Consider the following 20,651-nt stretch of genomic DNA (forward strand, 5'->3'; position numbering starts at 1 on the left):
TGACATGCTTCCGCTGTGGTCACTTAGCAAGTCAGGAGCAGGTTGCTTGACCCCTGGGAGTTCTTCCCACCTCCCTGTGCTGGAGTGGACTTGGTTTTTTTTTCTCAAAGTTTGGAATCTAACTGTGTCCATTGTATTTAATCAGGAAAGGCTTTCCTTGGGAGTTCACATTTCAAGGACGTCTTGAGGTGAGGCTTTGAGAGCTCAGGATGCGGCACAGGGAGTAGTGGGCAGAGTGCGTTCGAGAAGGAGTTGGCCAGGAGGGGCTATGAAGCACCTCGAAGCAGTCCCGAAGGAAGTCGTGGCCTCTCTGAGAATACTGAGAGGCATAGAGGCGACTAAAAATTACCCTTTTTGCCTAAACACAAAGAAAGGAGTGAAACGAGGAATGATTTCACAGGCTGGGGGCCGAGGGGGCACACAGGCTCTGGCGGTCGTCTGAATTTTGCTCAAAAAGGGACAAGTGGAAAATGGCCAGAGATTTCTCACTGGGCAGACCACTGACGTGGTGATGTGACCCAGTGAGAAGGAAAAGAGGGATAAGCATGTGTCCTATATCAGAAGAGTTACTGATGATTTCAGGTGTTTCAGATGGAGAACCAGGCATTGCTTCCCCAAAGGGGAAAGGTCACAGTGGGTAGGTAGGTCGATGTGGGACCTCCACAGATGATGTGGTGGCACTGGGGGAGATAGGTCCTCAGAAAACATTTATGGCTCTGTGTTTACTAAGACACTCTAGCAAGGGAGTGAATAGCCAGGACCAGGAAAGTGACTAACTAGGCGGGGCCATGTATTATCACACAGCACCTGGTAATGCAGGGAGAAGCGGGGCAGCACCCCGGTGCCAGTAGGAATGGGTCATCGAAATGGTTTTGAAGAAGATGTGAAGGACAGAGTTGAAGCAGAAGGCAAAAGCAGATACATATCCAGTATCTCAGAATACAGGGAACGGAGAGAGGAAAGGGAGAAAAGAACTGTCAGGTGCTTTATTATGTGCCGAGTACGTTAAATAATCAATGACTCGATTAAATGAAATGAGGCACTCAGTTAAATGCTCAGTCCTTACAAGAGTCCCATTTTACAGATGAGGAACCTAAGGCTCTGGGATCTTGGTGGTGACTTACCTGAGGTCAGACAGCTGGGGGAGGCAGGGTTCCCCTAGCTGCGACCCCGAGCCCCTGGCCCCTTCCACGCTGCACGCTGCCTCGGTCAGAAGCAGGGCACCGGGAAGAGGGGAGGACGGGTCCTGTGCAGAGTCAGAAGCAGTGAGTGGAAGGCTGGTGAGGGTCAGAATGGAATCCTTGGAGCAGTGATGAGGATGCTGGTGGTCTTGTTGAGTGGAGCTGCTGTGGAGTAGACACGGGAGAAGCAGACCCCGGGGAAGTTCACATGGTCGGTAGCACAGTTTCATTCACCACGGTGACACGTTCCCGTCTGCACCACGGAGGATTAAATATCAGCCGCACCCAGCCCGCTCCTCTGGGGAATGTGAATTCCTTGTTGGAAAATTGTTTGTAAGGCACATTTTAGTACATGGGAGCAGGCTGGGCTTCCAGGTTGGTGCATCTTTAAATAATAGTTCCAGGAAAACCCTGGTTCCCGTGTGTGGTCTTTCATATTTTTAAACTGACGGTTCTGTTGGCAACGGAGACATTGACACGAGCAAGTCCCCCGAAAGCTAAGGGAATCTTCCGCCCCGACTGTGCCATGATTTGGCCATCTACGTCCAGTAATATCCCCGGCTCCGACCTTCTTGCCCTTTCGATGACCGATGGGCTACTTCAAATTTGTGAGATGATGTGAATTTGTACGCATTGCAACTAATTCATAGGAGCCTTTGAAAAAATAATTATAATTTGGGAAAACGAGGTTAATCTATATGAGGATTTTGCAATAAGGGGGAATAACAAGAAGAATGGGCAAATGTTTTGCTTTAAAGGTCCCTGGTTTGAAGAAGACTGCTTCATCTCACTGGGAAAACATTCTAGCCACGGATTTAATTTCTGTTACTGTTGCTGACTTGCAACCCTCCTCCTCCTCTAAGTATGTGACAGGTCTGAGCATAACTCTTCTTTGTAGTTCATTGACTCTTGTAAAATAATGCTGTGATTATAAGGTTTCCTGAATACAATTTTCAAAATGTTAGTAATAACCACATTGCACCTACCTGCTATACTTGGGTGACCATCTCTCTTGCTCAATTCCTACTTCATATTGGCCATAGTGAAACATGTTTTCATCACTTGAAATCCAAATTTTATTTGCTAGGTTATTAATGGCCACCTATTTCTGTAACATAAATCAGGATGTTGTGCAAGTTTGGCTTGCAAATAGATTGACTCTTGGAAGCAACAAGTTCGCCTTGAGATCAGTGTGAGCAGTCATTTGAGTGGACTACCTAAATATTCAATAAAACCTTTTTAAATTTTTATATATTTTTCAGAGAGAGAGAGAGAGAGAGAGAGACAGAGTGGGAGTGGGGGAGGGGCAGAGAGAGAGAGAGAGAGAGAGAGAGAGTGAGAGAGGGAGACACAGAATCCCAAGCAGGCTCCAGGCTCTGAGCTGTCAGCACAGAGCCCGATGTGGGGTTTGAACCCACCAATCATGAGATCGTGACCTGAGCCGATGCTGGACACCCAACCAGCTGAGCCACTGAGGCTCCTCAAACCTTTTTTTTTTTTTTTTTTTTAAACATAGTCTGATTCCTCTCTGGGTAAAATTCTGATAATGATTGTCCGAATAAAGGATTCAAGACCATGGTTTTTGAGATGATAGTCTAGAGACCATCGTCTACCCTGCCTCCTATTCTCATCCTATTATTTCTCAGGTAGTAGAGAGAACAAGGTCAAAAACCTTCCAAGTCTCACAGCTGATTGGTGGCAGAGCTGGGAACTTCCAGTCATTCCGGGGCACTTTCCACCAAAGTACTATTTTCTTGTAATTGGCAAACAGTTGACTTGGAGGCATTGTGTTGTTCTACCCTAGATGTTGATTGGGGGAAAAAAATGTCTATTACATAAAAGCTCTTGACAATGTTTCTTATACAATCAGATCAACAGAACACAAGTCTCCTCCTGCCAGATTTCCCCAAAGTCCCCTTTGCTTGAATTTTCTTCATTTTTCTCCTGAAAAGCCATGTTCCCTTTGCACTTAGGAATAAGGAATCTTATTTGTTCTGACAGCAATGTGCAAACCTCTGTTGCATCAAAATTCCCCAGTGGAGTGAAAAACCGATGGTCCTTTTCTGAATTTCATTAGCAATGGCAGCAAACAGTTCATCTCAGAATCTCGGGAGCAGTACAGAAAAGAAAGAAAGATCAAGTTAGCAATTATATAGTTAATATTGTACAAGATGAAAGCCTGCATTATAAAATCCTGAGTGTTGTAAACTCTACTTTTAAATCTGCCTGCAGGCTGTCTGTCCTTTCGAAATCCAGTGTCTGTTGTCAGTAGTAGAATTATAATAAATGAAATTTATTGCAGGAGTAATAAATGAAGTATGTATGGTGAAATTGAACATTTATGGAAAAGGTTTTTTGATAAGGATTGAATCAGGCCATCACAGTGCTTAAGACATCGTAGGATCTGAAATCAGACCAAAGGTTTCTAGAGGATTCTCTGAAAACTTATTTATAGCACTAGCCCTGAATTTATAGTTGACATGAAGGACAAGGATGAGCCGACCCACCGGGGAGGGCACGGAGCACCTCGTCACAAGGTATGACTTACCCTGGCATCTTGTCAAAAATGTTCTATGTTCGTAATTCATATTCGGGGAGGATAAATTTCCAAAAGGGCCCTGACACCTCGCTGCCACGGATGGGTCACTGCCTAGCAGTGAGAAGCTTGGAGAGAAGCACTCCAAGCTTCCTCTCCGTAGGTGCTCCTGAGCCACACACTGAGTTCTCCAGAGGCACCTTGATCTCTTGCCCACGGGCCTGGCAGGAGCCCCCCATGTTGCCTGCTTAGCTTTGCCTCTGGAACCCACAGTTGAAGTTCATAGAACTTAGCCCGCTGTATTTTTTTTTTTAATTTTTTTTTAACGTTTATTTATTTTTGAGACAGAGACAGAGACAGAGCATGAACGGGGGAGGAGCAGAGAGAGAGGGAGACACAGAATCGGAAGCAGGCTCCAGGCTCTGAGCCGTCAGCCCAGAGCCCGACGCAGGGCTCGAACTCACGGACCGCGAGATCGCGAGATGGCGAGATTGTGACCTGAGCTGGAGTCGGACGCTTAACCGACTGAGCCACCCAGGCGCCCCAACCCGCTGTATTTTAATGGCATTTTCTGTGCCAACACTAGACAGTGAGTCCCTTGGTGGGGGACGGGGGTTCCGTCTTACTGACCTTGGTGTCCACAGGGCCCACCACGCACGATGGGCATCAATCAGTGGTGGCGGGTGTGTGGGTGGAGGAGGAAGCAAGCAGACAAGCCCCTGTGTAGCCTACCTTCTTGGAGGCATTTACATAAGAAAGACTGCTGGGGAGATGCTAAGTAATATCAGAATGCCTGACTTTAAAACGCTTTTCTTGCTGGGGTGCCTGGGCAGCTCAGTCAGTTGAGCACCAGGCTTGATTTCGCAGTTTGTGGGTTCAAGCCCCGCATCGGGCCCTGTGCTGACAGCTCAGAGCCTGGAGCCCGCTTCAGATTCTGTGTCGCCCCCTCTCTCTCTGCCCCTCCCCGCTCACACCCTCTCTCTCTGTCTTTCAAAAATAAACATTAAAAAAATAATAAATAAATAAAAATAGAATGTTTTTCTTGCTTAATTTGTTCTAACACGCATGACAGGGTATCTGCCCCTGTGATCAGAGTCACTGAGAATGACGGAGTGACAGACAGGCATTTTTTCTCTCACACTTTGGCCTTCGGTCATCTTACTTCCTTTTCCTTCAGGAGTCCTGCCAGCGCCGCCGTCCCTCCCACAGTCACGTGCAGAAACCTCCTGTGAGCTCCCGAGGTCCCCCAAGCTCACAATGAGCTCTGGGGCAGCCTTCTAGGCTCTCGGCATGTGTTTTCTTGTCCATTTCAGCCCCGGGACTTTGCACCCTCGGGGCCTCGGAAATCGCCGAGGTCGGCGGACATTTACCAAATGAAAGTTGCATGGATCACACCCTGGGCTCCTAAATGAGGAAGAGAAAATACATTTTCTTTACGTTTTACGCCTGGCCCTAAGCCTCCAATGCTGTAGTCTCTTAAGTAGATGAAGTGTCACCCTGTTGAGGGCTCTGGGTTTCAGCTCTCTTCCTGCTGTGAGAACGCTACTAGGTGTCTTTATGAGACCAGGTAAAGCTTTGAAAGCGAATGCTCTTTACCAGTTACTGACAGTGATTAGGTTTAGTTGCCATCTTTGTATTAATTCTGAAACGTAAAGTAACTGAATTCGTTGTGGAAAGTAGGAGAAACCAGGCCTATTTTTAGTAGCCCTTTTTGGTTAAGTCTCCGCTGTAAATCTGTTGTAAATTGAAGCATGTTTGACTATCTCCCATTCCTTTTCCTTGTTCTCACTTTGCCGACTTTGATCTCCTCAGATGTTGAATCATATTTCTGGAATGAAATAGTCACAGGCTTTTTTATCATCTGCTCCTTTACTATTTCATTTAGAACAGAGAACAGAGTGATAAAATTAGACACAAGAGGCCTCTGTGTGTCATCAAGTAACCTAGTCTGCTTTTGGTAACAAAAATAAAATTCCCTCTAAATAATTTCTAGCTCACTCTGAACCAGCCTTGTTAAGATGAATGGCCCTCCGTCTGTGTAGAGTATGGGAAACTCACCTCTCCCTCAGTGGGCCCAACCAAGTTTTTCCTGACAATTAACATTTTCCTTTCCTTAATTTCATTCCATTGCTCCTCGTTATGACCCCTGTAATTAGTGTGCTCATTACCTCCCCTGCATAATTTCCCTGCCTCCTTGATGTTCGCCCTTCGTGTGTTTTGAGCCTGACTCCACTGCTTGCTTTCCAGTCCCCTGCTGCCTTTTCCCTGGACAGGCTCATGGTCAAGGGTGTCACAGTGAGACAGAGCCTCCTCCAGTCACCCCACCAGTTGCCCCAACTGTTTTTCTTTTGTCTTAAGAGACCTTTTAGGGGCACCTGGGTGGCTCAGTTGGTTAAGCATCCAACTCTTTTTTTTTTTTAACATTTAAAAAAATGTTTTACAATGTTCTTATTATTTATTTTTGAGAGAGAGAGAAATGAGTTGAGGAGCGGCAGAGAGAGAGGGAGACACGGAATCTGAAGCAGGCTCCAGGCTCTCCGTACAGAGCCCCACGCAGGGCTCGAACTCATGGACCTCAAGATCATGCTGAGCCAAAGTCAGACATTTCACCGACTGAGCCACCCAGGCGCCTCAAGCGTCTGACTCTTGATTTTGGCTCAGGTTGTGATCTGACGGTTCATAAGTTCAAGCCCCGTATCGGGCTTTGCACTGACAGGATGGAACTTGCTTGGGATGCTCTCTCTCTCCCTCTCTCTGTGCCGCTACCCCACTCTCGCTCTCTCAAAATAAATAAACTTTAAAAAAAGGAGAGAGCGCAAGAGAGACCTTTTAGCTAAGGAAGAGAGCTGGAGTCAGAGAAACGGAAGGCTTTGTAGGAGAGGCTTGTCCTGCGTTGTTGGGGGATGTGAGCTGGTATTTGGTGCCATGTCGCCACTCAGCCCGATCTAGCTTAGACCCCCGCTGCAGGCTGGAGAGTGTGGCTGTAAGCCAGCAGCATCCTTAGCTCAGAAAGGGAGTTGTCCGAGGTCTCCGCATTTTCCTGGAGGGTTTGTAAAGCAAGCCCTGAGAGCCTGTGTTTCTCCTCTTATTCTCCTTTCTTACTTCCTTGGTCTTATCCCTGCTCACCACTCCCTTCTTTTGCTCACATCAGTGTAATCTTCTGGAGCTTATGAACGGCTGTCGGAGTGCACAGCCTTGACGCCCCTCCCCCACGGGCTTTGAAAACGAAAACCAAGATCAACCAGTCACCCTGCTTTGCGCTTTTGGAAACTCTCTCCCGGGTTCTCCTTACCCAAGATGTTTTTGTTGCTGCCTTGATGCATTATTAGGTTTTTTCTTTGAACGAGGCAAAGACATTTTGATTTCATCTTGACTATCATAATGAAATAGACATGAAGGGTGCTAGCCTGCCGCAGAACCGAGCGGTGCCTGCGTCTGGACTCCACCCACCCTCCTGAAGTCCATGCCTTGCAGAACTCTTCTCTGGGTTGTCTGTAGAATCCCTTCTCCACAGAAGAGCTAGGGCATGAACAGAACCAGGTTTAAGCCACCAGGGACCCCTGAAGATTGGATTCCTGAGCCCCGACCCTGTGCCATGCACTAGGAATACAGAGATGAATAGAAGTGGTCCCTGTTTCTGGTCACTTACAGATCAGTCGTAGAGACAGTGGCATAAACAGATAAATACATGAAGTGTCCAGGGTGGAGTGGGGCGGGGGGGGGGGTAGGGGGGGTTGCGGGAGGGGAAGTCCCTGAGTGGAAGGTTTCCCAGAGGAAGGCAGGGCCCTGGTGAGATGCTCTCCTGGGCTCCTCAGTTCCATACGCTCCTGTGTGGCCCGGCCTAGATGCGTAGACCCTGCAGCCACCGTCAGTCCTGCTTCTGCTTCCCTGTCGTGCCCCCGCTTGTTACCTACCCTGGAACAAGTGAGCTGTCAGTGAGAAAGAGAGTCGGTCCCTCTTGACACTTCGGGTGTGGATAAGGAAAAGAGTCGGTGTTCCACGCTAAGCATATTGTCAAGTGCTATGAATGTCATGAAGGAGGAAGTTTTAAAAGTGTTATTTCTTCATGTTTACAGAATGAGCAAATGACTCAGATCTATTGTACACATTCACAAGAGCCATGTCCTAAGCTGATCCTGATTTTGAAGTCATGTGTCTTCCTTTGTATGTGGGGAAGGCTCGAAAGAGGGTGGAAAGTGAAGGGGGGCGTGCGGAGAGGAAGGAGGGCCTACAGACGAGGACTTGGTCCTAGGCTATGTAAGCGCTGGTGCCTTTCCCTGGGCTCTGTGGTATTGAAGATTTCCTACATCCCTTAGTTCCTGCCTTCCTGTCTTGTCTTCTCCTCTCCCCGCCCCCTCCTTCTCCTACTCCATTCCTCTCCTCCTCCTCCTCTTCCTCTTCCTTCTCCTCTTTCTCCCTTTCTCTCCCCCTCTCTTTCATTTTACTTCTTCTTTCCACTTGGCAGCCTTTTTGTGTGTGTGTGTGTGTGTGTGTGTGTGTGTGTGTGTATGTTTTCTGTTAGACTAACTTTAGACAAGGCCCCGAAAACCAAAACCAGATGTCCAGGAGGACCAGAGCAGAATGTCTATGGATTCCTTACTGTTGGAAGTTGGGCTAACTCTGCCCTGACTGGCTCTGAGCACTGCACGCTGGGAGCTGAACTACCTTCCAGTGGCTTCGCTGACTTCGTTGTTGCTGACAGCCTTGTTAAGCCTCACCAGATTTGGACCCTCAGGCTCTGACCTTTTTAAATTTCTTCCATATCGAATGCACTTTGGGGATTGTTCCCCTTTCTTTCTTTCCTTCTTCTTTTTTTTAATATGATGACATTGTGCCATCATCAAAAAGAATTCTTAAGTGTATCAAAAAACAAGTGTTGATACTCCTTATCATTATCATTTGTTTTGAGAAGCTTTACCAAAGTATGCTATTAGGGCGAACTTTATTCTGTTATTAAGGCCTCATTCTATTCTGGTATTTCATTATTCTGTCTGGAGCTCGAATGTGAGGGGCCATCAATGGGGGGAGAAGATAGTATGTAAACTAACTCGTGACATTTTGCCTTGGCGGGGAGCAGATTCGTTTGAAATACATTGTTAGGATACTACACCGAGAAACTACCAGGAACTGAAATGGTGTCTTAGTGCCCGGGTTACCCAAAGTTGAAACTTGGCAGTTTTAAAGTTGAGCAAGTATAAATTTTAAAGTTCCTTTTTTTAATGTTATGATCTCTGGACTCGATTTCATAATGTGTTTCAGTTTGACAAGTCAAATAAACAAATCCATTCCATCCCTGCTGCTGTCATCCCTACTTACCTCATTCATACCGCTTGGTCTCATGAAGAGTACTGGACATGGAAAGTGCCAGCTACATAATTATTCCTCAAAAATCTTCGATGTCTTCATTGATTCCTGCACCATCCGTTCACATATATAGTAGTTACATCGTGGGGACCCGATGGGCTGCAATATTTTGTCAGATTTTCTTTCAGTCTTTTTGTTTCTATGTACCCCTTTTAAAAATTAATTCGTGCTACGCATACAGTTTTAATTTCATTGGTTTCCACCTTGTTGTAACATCAGTGTTTTCCGATGGTAAGGATTGTTGTGAATTACTGTCAGATCTTGTGAGTGGTGATGCCATAGGTCACTTATACTTAGTCTGTCAGATAAGGAGAGCCCCCCGGTGTTTCTCTCTTACAAGAACTGCTGTACTTGTGCATGTACAGTCTGCCCTACCTGGGGAAACTCAACACACTTAAGATAATTTTCACATTCTCTTTTTTTTTTTTTATTTTTTTAATGTTTATTTATTTTTGACAGAGAGAGAGAGACAGACAGAGCATGAGTGGGGGAGGGGCAGAGAGAGAGGGAGACATGGAATCTGAAACAGGCTCCAGGCTCTGAGCTGTCAGCACAGAGCCCGACGCGGGGTTCGAACTCACGGACAGCGAGATCATGACCTGAGCCGAAGTCAGACGCTCAACAGAGCGAGCCCCCCAGACGCCCCAATTTTCACATTTTCGATGACTGATAATTGTACTTTCCTGTGAACGTAGATGGTTTGGGGGCAAGAGAATAGAATCAGAATCAATCAAAAGACATACTGTGGAATAATTTACTTCTTGGAATAGGACCTCTCTCATCTTGCATTTTGGTAAATAGCTTTTGCGCAGAAGTGGAGCAGAGACTATATGATAGAATGACACGCGGTACAACACGGCTCCCTTCTGGACAATTTGTAATTATATCAAGGACCAGGTTGTCGTCTTCCAAAATATTTGCCTTTAGGGGCCTCTGGGTGGCTCAGTTGGGTCAGCGTCCGACTTCAGCTCAGGTCATGATCTCACAGTCTGTGAGTTCGAGCCCTACATCGGGCTCTGTGCTGACAGCTCAGAGCCTGGAGCCTGCTTTGGATTCTGTGTCTCCCTCTCTCTGTCTCTGCCCCTCCCCTACTCATGCTCTGTCTCTCCCTGTCTCTCAAAAATGAATAAACGTTAAAAATTAAAAAAAAAAATATTTGCCTTCAAAACAGTCTTCACCATTTTCATCTTACTGTCAATTTATGTCTAAGTGTAGTCAAAGCATTGTCTTGCTTCAGCAACCGGTCATTCAGTGAATACTTACTAAGTTCTTGCACCTTGCCTGACTCACTGAAAATAGCAAGACAAATAAGGCAGAGCTCCTTTCCTTCAGGAATTCAGTGTGGGAGGAAGATAGACAAGTAAACAAATGATTACAGCATGTACAAAGACCCTTTGGGGGCTGAAGGAGAAATCAATCTCTGCTTTGGGGCTTCACCGAGGAAGTACCTGAATCGTGTATTGAAGAGTGGTCAGGGATTGGTCAGGGGAGGGGCTATCAGGGATGCACAACAGCATGGCAAGTGTGGACGAACGGTGACCAGTTTGGGGTGCATATGGCGGATGGGACCAAGGTGGGGAGCAGTAGGACCCGAAGACGCTCTGGGCCGGCTAATGAAGTCTTGTTGTGTGTAGGAGGCCATGCTCTTAGAAAGACAAGTACCTGGAGTAGGAGGACTAGAATGGGGAGAGACTGAGGCAGAGAGATGAATAAAGAACTTTTTGCAACATTCTACACAGGAAATGCTAGGGACTTGAATTAGGACAGCAGCAGTGAGAACAGAGAGGAGGAAAGAGCGTGAAGGTAGTTTAAAGACAGAGATTGGGAAGGGTATATGAAAATCTCATGTACTGTCTTGGGTACATGCATGAGTGGTACTTAACAACCCTCTAAAATAAGAATACATAAATGAGCCCACATGGGATTTCTCACCTTCTGATCTGTGCTGGCTTCTTCCTCTGCTATGGATCTACAGAATTGAGAGTTGTAGACCCTCTGAGTGCCGGCTAGTCAGAGTTTTCCTGTCATGTGTTGTGTAGCTAAATTGCCCAGAACAAAGAAATAGAATGTGTGCATTGGATTTTCTGATTTCATCTGGTAACCTAGAGAAGATCATTAAACCTCATCCTCTAAGAAGTACTAAATGCAAGTACAGAGTCTGGGGAAGTTTTCGGTGTTTATTGGCTTGGAATGGATACTGTATGACCAGATCTTGACTGATTGGTTTTTGTTCCACCCGTAGAAGGCACTGGGTTCTGTTATTTTAAAACCTTCATATTTTGACAATACTTAAATAAATGGAGGCAAATGACTCCATGATGTCAGCTGAGGACAAAGGGTATGTCTGAAACAACAATAGACAATTAACAGGTGTGTGGTAACGTGAAAGGGTCCATCTTGCTAAATGTGAGCTCATTTGGGGGTGCCTGGCTGGCTCATCAGAGGAGCATGAGACTTGATCTCGGGTCCTGAGTTCGAGCCCCACGTTGGGTGTAGAGAGTACTTGAATTGAAAAACATAAATAGGGACGCCTGGGTGGCTCCGTCAGTTAAGCATCAGACTTTGGCTCAGGTCATGATCTCGCGGTCCGTGGGTTCGAGCCCCACATCAGGCTCTGTGCTGACCTCTCAGAGCCTGGAGCCTGCTTAAGATGCTGTCTCCCTCTCTCTCTGCCCCTCCCCCACTCACACTCTGTGTGTGTGTCTCTCTCTCAAAAATAAGCATTAAAAAAAATAATAAATAGGGGCGCCTGGGTGGCGCAGTCGGTTAAGCGTCCGACTTCAGCCAGGTCACGATCTCACGGTCCGTGAGTTCGAGCCCCGCGTCGGGCTCTGGGCTGATGGCTCAGAGCCTGGAGCCTGTTTCCGATTCTGTGTCTCCCTCTCTCTCTGCCCCTCGCCCGTTCATGCTCTGTCTCTCTCTGTCCCAAAAATAAATAAACGTTGAAAAAAATAATAATAATAAATAAATAAATATTTTTTAAAAAATGTCAGCTCATTTGGAAGAAATAACCCGAAACTCTTCGCTCAGTTTACTTTCAGGGTCTTGGGAGAGTGTGTCGAAAGAGCCATGGAAGTGAAAGCGGGCAGCAAATTGAAGATGTTGATAGTGCTGTGTCAGCTAACAACAAGTGGGCTCATTTAGACCTCACTCCGCCCTGGGGCATGGAAGGGCTTGTCCCATTTAGAATCCTGGGTTGGACAGTCTTCTGGTTTCTCTTTGGGTGATTCCATAGCACATCATTTTTATATTTAATTGAGCATATATGTGGGCACACACCCCCTCCATGCTAGCTCTGTGGGAATGCTGAGTAACAATATGAACAATCATAACAGCGTTTATTGATCACCTGCTATTTGCCAGACACCATTCTAAGAACCTTTCATGGATTAACTCATTCATTCCTCATACAGCTCCATGAAGTAGATATGATTATTAGCTCCATTTGACAGCTGAGGGGATTGAAGTAAAGAAACATAAAGTAACTTGCCCAAGAGCACCCAGCCGATAAAGTGATGGAACCAGGATTCGAACCCAGGAAGGCTGTCTCCAGAGCCCATGTACCTAATTATAGTAGTTCCCTCTTGTTAAAACACCTCCCTAAAGAACCTGGCTCAGTCAGAACTTCTTTTCGTTATTATTATTTTAAAAATGTTTGTAATGTTTTATTCACTTTTGAGAAAGAGAGCGTGAGCAGGGGACGGGCAGAGAGGTGGCAGGGGACAGGATCCAAAGCAGGCTCTGCACTGACAGCAGCGAGCCCGACGCAGGGCTCAAACTCCCGAACTGTGAGATCGTGACCTGAGCTGAAGTCCGCCACTCAACCGACTGAGCCACCCAGGCGCCCCTGGTTGTCACTTTCTCCTTGAGGCTCATCTTGGTTCCTCACCCCACCTTCAGAGATGGTGTAGGTCATTTGCATACTTTGTACAAAAACACATTTATTATTTCACATTTGTTATCATTACGTTCATTGCACAGGTGGTTGAGTGTTTGTAACCTTCTCCCCTAGCAGGCCCGATCTTCATACTCTGTATCTACGCCTGGCGTCTGGGTGGTCTTTGGCAAAGAGCGGGTGTTCCATAAACGCGACTTGTGTGGAGTTGGCTTGACTGGGACACACAGTGCTTGTCCTCAAGGAGCTTTCAGTGTACCTGGAAAAGAATTTCCGTCTGTGGGAAACAACTGAATAATGAAGAAGTTTAAGCTAAGGATACAGCACAGGCAACAGGTGTTTTAGGATTTCAAAGAAGGGATCAGTTGGATTGACGGCTTCTCCAGCTACAGAGAATCTACATGAGTAGACAGATCATAGCTGAGAAAAGGAAGAACACTAATCAGAATATTGACCTGAGGTGGCTGTGAATGAAATGCTCCTATTTAAGGGAGAGCAGAGTCGCACCAGCAAATATGCATAATCCTCACAAGACCGCTTTGCACTCTGTCTCTGTCGTCCCATGTGACTGAGCCCCCAGAGGGCAAGGACTTTTTTGCCAATGGCAGGGATAGTAGCTGGCACATAGCAGTAAAAGTATGATAAGTTAACGTTTATTGGATCCTTATTACATTCTAGCCAGTGCCCTGATCGGATGGTACTAACTCAATCTCTGCTTATTGAAAATTCGTTTGTTGACTTTGGCCATCCTGGGAAAGTTAATGACATCTAGGGAATCTTTGATTATGTAGGCCCTCTCTGGACATGATCTTAATTCTGCAAAAGCTGCACAACACACAGCAGGGTCTGAGCCCGCGCCAGAGGCTAGTGGAGACTAGGAATCGGCTTGTTCGGCGGCAGGCTGGCCCAGCATTCAGGACGGGCCACCAGTCTCCGGAAGAAAGAGATACAGTGGTGGACAACCAACAGCACAGTGGAGTGGACCTCAAAACGATACACGTGCCCTTACTTCTAAGCCAAAGGGACTGAGCCCGCTGACCTACTTCTTTTCCTACTTAAGAGTCTAAGATATGTTCACAGGTGGGGCCGCTGGTAGACCCAGCCGTAGGTTACTTGGTAGGAGAAACAAGGCAGGCATTGCCATAAACACATACTGCAGAAACTATGCAGTTGGAAACTCTGTTAACTAGATAGCCGTAGCGTTTCAGACTGCAACTCCGTGTTCTTTTACACATTAGGGAGGCCCCCACATCTCTCCCCTGTACCAGCTCAGCCCGTCCAAATACGCTGTCTGGAATAGCAAGCAAAAGAAATCTGGACAGTGCAATAAGCATTTCGAGCAGACAGTAAATATTTGCGAAGTATTTTCTTCAGATGCTGCTAACTTGCAAGAGAAAAGTACTTTTAGAAAAATGTTCAGGCTTAATTGAAAAAGCACACAGTAATCAACTTTTTTTTTCCCAGCTGGCATAAAACTGTCTTACTGGTAGCCAAATTTGGGATGCCTGAAGACAGACAAATGACTAATACCAGGGCTGTGTGTGGCCAGGACCAAATGTATTTTCTTACCACAAGACCATGTCTGGACTCTCCTTTATAATTACCACACGGCCTACTATAATTGTAAAACTTATATTTACTTCCTGCATTTGACATGTAATTCAGGGTCCCAGGCCGCACCCCGAGCCAGAGTGAAGTCCTCTCTGTTACTTGCTTAAAAGCTGTAAAACCATTATTGTGTGAGGGTGTGTGTGTGTGTGTGTGTGTGTGTGTGTGTGTTACCATGTCTGTTAAATACATGAAGTACATCCTTGTGAAAAATATGCCCACTCTTGCCTTGTCAGATGAAGCACTTTACTAATCAGACGTTTATTGAACATCTACTCCTCCATGCCAAGGACACTTAGACTCTAGGAAACATCAGTGAACAAGACAACAAAGTCCCCACTTTCCTGGAAGAGAACGGGGGAGGGGGGAGGGACATACCAGAAAGCAGTACTTTGCGGATACGTGCAGTGCATAGTCACAACCGTGTCATGTGACAGAGCACACTTGGGTGGCCTCTTTTAGCTCGGGACATTAGAGAAGGCCTCTCCAGAGAGATAACATTTAAATTGACATTTTAAAATGACAAGAAGGAGTAGGAAAAGCAAAGATCAGGAGAAGGAACATTCCAGTCAGGTTAGTGTATAGACCCAAAGATGGGAAGGAGTGTGGCATGTTCCAGAAACAGAGAAGAGACCAGTGTGAGTCAAGCGTGGTGGGTGAGAGGGAGACGGGTCAGGGAGGTTGGCTGTGAGCGCCACTCATAAGGAGCGTGCACGGGAGCATTGCGACCCTGGTCAAGGCGGAGATTCTAGGCAGGAGGCTACGGCAGAGGTCTGGGCGGGAGGCCATGGTGGTTTGGACTGGGATGTAGTAGAAATCGAGAGAAGGGGCTAGATTTAGATTTAGGGAGTGGAGTTTAGAACCAGTCAACAGAACTTGCCAATGGTTCAGATGTGAGGAACGAAGGAAAATGAGTCAGTAAGAATAATTCCAATAGCATCTAGAAGGATGATGGCTGACTGGGGCAGGCTGAAGACAGGGCTGCTTAGCTCCTCACTCCCCGTCAGAACTAACCATGAACCCACATCTAGGGGTTCAACAGTGTGCCCTCCCTACCCCCTAACTTTACATCACTAGGGAATATTCATAGACTTTTGGAATTCCTCGATTGTTGACTTAATTACTACCTCAAGCATTTCCACGGCTTCTCTTTCCTTTTCATGTTCATTTTATGACATCCGAAGAAGTCACATTCGAGTTACTACCTCATACCTGGACACATCCCTGCTGGGTACTCTGTCAAAAGTGTTAGGGGCGCCTGGGTAGCTCAGTTGATTAAGCATCCGACTCTTGATTTCGGCTCAGGTCATGATCTCACAGTTTGTGAGTTTGAGCCCTATGTCAGGCCCTGCATAAAAAAAAAAAAAATGTTTTTTTTAAGTTTTATCTTTGGATCAGCGAAATCAGTGTGACTGATATTTATTGCCAGATGTGACCTTTTGTTAGCACATTGTAGATCCCGACATTAATATCACTTTCTATAAATAAAGATTTCGGGTGAGGAAATGTTCTATCTCAAGAGAAGTTTAGCTCTTGAGAATCTTTCTCTTTTTAGACTCTCGGGCCATGGGCTATTACTCACCGCATGGCATTCTTCCTCAGTCTTACTTTTGTTACCTTCTTTCGTGATCACGGATGTTGATAGCCACCTACAGTTTCTGAGTTCCCCACTCAGCCTTCCTTAGTGGTCGGCATTGCATTTGAGTTGTGCTTTCTTGCTTCCTCTACCTTTTGAAATTTAAAAATAGAAAATAGAAAACAAACCCACAGTCTTTCACATTGGCTGAATTCTGTTATTCATCTCAGATTTTCTGATGAATTCCACAGTATAACATATACGGTCAGAAATCCGTTGTCAGTTCGGAATGAGCCCTGTAAGAAATGGACAAAGAGGGACCTTAAGTTTGACTACCCAGCACATAATCAGAAATTGGCAGTAGCTGCCCACAGGAGGAGGCTTTGGAGAGTGAATTAAAGAGACAGAATGTTCTTAGCTCTGCTTCTAGACTTTTCTTCTTCTCCAACTTTCCTGAGCCATTGTGAGCAATCACTGGGTTGAGAAAGGACTCCTCTAGGAGTCTAACTCCTGCTCCGTGAATACCAGCAGGTCCTGGGAGACCCAAAAACCCTTCATTGGCCCCATCCCACATCACAGCAAACATACGAAAGTAGGGCAGCCTCCACATTAAATATAATTTTATTGCTGACAAAATTTTTAAAAAAGATTTTCATGGTTTTGCTTTAGAAATAGGTTGGTCACAAGTGGCTTATTATTGCCTATTTATCAGAAATTATTTTAGCATACTTGGGAATTACGAAGTTAAAACCTAAATCCAGCCTGCGTATTGCTTCCAAATGAAATATTTTTGATTGCCAAGTCAGCAATTAACGAAGTTAACCTAACATTACATTTTGTAGACCTTTATCATTTATTAATTCAGCTTTGTAGTTAGCCTGTTGTGAAGCCAACAAATAGTTTTCAAGGTCTCAGACATTTTCACAGCCCTTGAAAAGTTAGAAGGCCCCGGGCTCCGTACGGTTAAAAATGCTCTGCCCGGGAAGTCCTAAGCTCTGAGGTCTCCACTCTTGCCTTCCTCAAGGAATGAGAGCTGCTTTCAGGGACATTTCTCTAGGAAAGTACAAGCTGGCGTACAAATAACAGTAGTCTCCTAAAACAAGGTGAAACCCCTATAAAAAAAAAAAACAAACCAGTAACTGGAGGCAGAATCCCTGGGTGGCAGCCATTAGTTCACTGGGTGACCTTGAACAAGCACTCTGTGGCCCTTTTCCTGCCCCCAGTAGTACTTTTCTGGACAGACACTCCATCTGGCAGAGGTAGGAGGCTAAGGCCATCAGTTCTAGGAACTGAACGATGTGCAGGACCATCCTAACCTGAGACAAGGGTTTCCCTCACACCGTGAAAACAAAGCAATTTTCAATGTTGATGTTATTTTGCCAGAATGAAGAAGGAAGGGAAGGAAGAAGAGAGTAAGGACAGGAAAGGGAGCAGGGGTATGGGGGGCAGGGGAGGAGGAAGGAAGGCACCATCAACACTTGTGTTTAAAGAGCTATTGATCTTTGATGTTTGTGCAAAATGACGTCTCCCTTCTCCAGAAAGAAAAGCTTTCACATGAGAGACTTAGTCTCATTATCCTGTTCAGAAGCCACCCAACATCTCAGTGAGGGGCAAGCGTGACGAAATGAACAGAACATAGATTTCAGAATCAAATAAGCTATCCGAAGGCAGCCCTACCAGGCATGTGTTCAGCAGTTCTCAAAGTGTGGGCCAGGGACCCCTAGGGTTCTCTGAGAGCTTTCTGGGTACCCATGAGGTCAAAACTGTCTTTATAATAATACTAAGATGTCACTTGTCTTTTTCACTATCTTCCCGTAAGTGTATTTTTCCAGAGGCTGCACAACGTGATATCACGACAGACTAGATGCATACACACATATCAAAGGCTAACTATCTTGTCTTAAGCCAAACAGTAAAGATATTTTCAAAAATGTAAAAACAATGCCACCTTTTATCTCTAACCCTTTTTTGTTGTTGTTCCGGAAAATGTAATTACTTAAGTTGTGTTTGTTTAAGTAATCTCTACACCCAACGTGAGGCTCAAACTTATGACCCCAAAATCAAGAGTCACATGCTCCCCCCCCCAACTGAGCCAGCCAGCCGCCCCTGGAGTTGCTTTTTGTTTTAATGAATTAATAAATGCATATTTTTTAAACCCTCAGTCTTAATATCTACTATGGCAAATATTGATAACTATAACCCCAAAGAAATTTTGGGGGGTCCTCGATAATTTCTAGAAGTATAAAAGTGTTCTAAGACCAAAAAGTTTGAGAACCCCTGAGCTACCTAGCAGTAGTAACCATTTATTATTGAGTGTCTCCTTGTGCCAGGGGCTGTGCAAAGCATACTACATTCTTCGCCTCTTTTAATCTTTTCACCAGAGCCATAAAGTAAAGGCTTTCAAAAAAGATCTTGCCAGCCCAAGGTCCCTCAGCTGGAAGTGCAAGAGATAACCAGGTCCTTCTGACTCCAAAGCCACACTCTTGATTACTGGACAGTACTCCCTCAGAAATTAATTCTCTGTCATTTTGAAAAAGCTATTTCACTGCTCTCAATCTGTTTCCTGATCAAACATGGGCAGAATCCTACCTACCCTGCAGGATTCTTTCAAGAGCAAAAGAGTTAACGTGCATCCAAGTGCCCAGCAAGGTTCCCAGCAGACACTGGGAAACAGTTAACCTCCTTCCTTCCGTTCCTTCCTGTCCTTGGCACACTGTTAGACCAACGAGGCTCAGCGACTTCCCTTTTTCCCTCTAGATGGTCTTCAAGCCGACAGAGAGGTTGATGGAACAGAAGGAGTTGATGAAGATATGATTGTGACCCAGAGCCAGACCAACTTCATCTGCCCCATTACACAGGTACCGTCTCCTCCTCCTTCCCAGAAAGACAAAGAGGCAAAAGACTCCTGTTTGCTTTTTAACTTGATCTTACATCCAGGGTAAGGAGGGACGAAAGGAGAGTGATGAGGCCCAAGAGGATAGGTCCAAGACTTTTCAGGCAACCATGCCCTGAGGGATCAAGAAAGAAATTCTTGACCCATAGGCCAACTGACATCGGAGCCATGCACGGTCTCCCTGCCTTTTCCTCTGTGGCCATCTGCCCTAACAATTATCTAAAGCCATGAGATGGGGAGCTTAAACATAGGAAGCCCCAAGATGAGGAAAAAACAGTGCCAAATAATTCGGTGACTTGGAGAAGTTACTGGAAGTGGCTCATTATCATTCCTAAAAGCTGAATGTCTCCTTGATTGCAGGTGGAAATGAAGAAACCGGTGAAAAATAAAGTGTGTGGCCACACCTATGAAGAGGAAGCCATTGTTCGCATGATTGAGTCCAAGCACAGGCGGAAGAAAAAGGCCTGGTGAGTCGATGCAGGAAGGGAAGTGAGCCTTCCCAGTGGTGGTCAGTCAGAGGTGGTATGCTCATGCTAGAGGAAAAGATACTTAAATGTTCCCCCCCGCTAAAGCCCATTCACCTCCCTCAGAGTATAAACATGGAAGCTGGCTTTCTGGAAAAACAATACATGACGGAAAAATTAGTAGTCTGTTCAGGAAGAAGCTAAAGAAATTTCAGCCACACCTTCGAAACAGGAGAGAAAGGACTCGGGTGGCATGTTCATCATTAAATAATAGGAATTTTTATGAAATTGTGCTATAGCCTGAAAAAAAAAAACAAAGGAGAACTCTGATACTGAAAGATTTCTTTTTCCCATTCCGTGTATACTCACCCAAGAAAGAATGGCAGTTTTGGGGGGGGGGGGGGGGGGTTGTTTGTTTGTTTGTTTGTTTGTTTTGCATCCTGCAGTACAGGTAATTTGTTTAAAATGTTCTAGGGGCGCCTGGGTGGCGCAGTCGGTTAAGCGTCCGACTTCAGCCAGGTCACGATCTCGCGGTCCGTGAGTTTGAGCCCCGCGTCGGGCTCTGGGCTGACGGCTCGGAGCCTGGAGCCTGTTTCCGATTCTGTGTCTCCCTCTCTCTCTGCCCCTCCCCCGTTCATGCTCTGTCTCTCTCTGTCCCCAAAATAAATAAACGTTGAAAATAAATAAATAAATAAATAAATAAATAAATAAATAAATAAATAAATAAAATAAAATAAAATATTCTGAGATAAGATTTGTATCCAGAGGTCTGAGCAAGATTTAATTGTCAGGGAAAACCTTTCGCATCTTTAATTACTTAAATAGCTTCCCAAAAGGTTCAAGTGAATTTTGGGGTCACTTCCGTGAGAATTTTTTTCTTAATTGGAATGTTTGGAGAATCTTCCTCTTACACCTTTTTTATACACCTGTTTCACATATATATTTCTACCCCCCACCTGCCCATTCCTACCCCTCTGGCGCTCAACCTGGGAGGACCATGGCTGTGTTCCTGTGACAGTATGGAATCCTGAGTTGGCCCAACTAGCTGAACTAGCCAATTCAGTTTGGCATTTCTTGTGCTCTTATCACAGGTTTGTCCTAGGAATGGAATTGCAGGTGTGACCAGGTCTCAGT

The 20,651-nt window shown here is 45.6% G+C and overlaps 1 protein-coding gene across 1 annotated transcript in view; it reads left to right on the forward strand.

Moving 5' to 3' along the window:
- The window catches only part of NSMCE2 (NSE2 (MMS21) homolog, SMC5-SMC6 complex SUMO ligase), a 216,756-nt gene that overhangs the window by 188,089 nt on the left and 8,016 nt on the right, over positions 1 to 20,651 (forward strand). The window contains exons 5-6 of the mRNA XM_047841705.1: positions 18,918 to 19,018; positions 19,414 to 19,520. Coding sequence (XP_047697661.1) covers positions 18,918 to 19,018; positions 19,414 to 19,520 — 208 coding nt within the window. The remainder of the gene's footprint in view (positions 1 to 18,917; positions 19,019 to 19,413; positions 19,521 to 20,651) is intronic.

Source organism: Prionailurus viverrinus, chromosome F2 (genome assembly GCF_022837055.1).
Source record: "Prionailurus viverrinus isolate Anna chromosome F2, UM_Priviv_1.0, whole genome shotgun sequence".
NCBI lineage: Eukaryota > Metazoa > Chordata > Mammalia > Carnivora > Felidae > Prionailurus > Prionailurus viverrinus.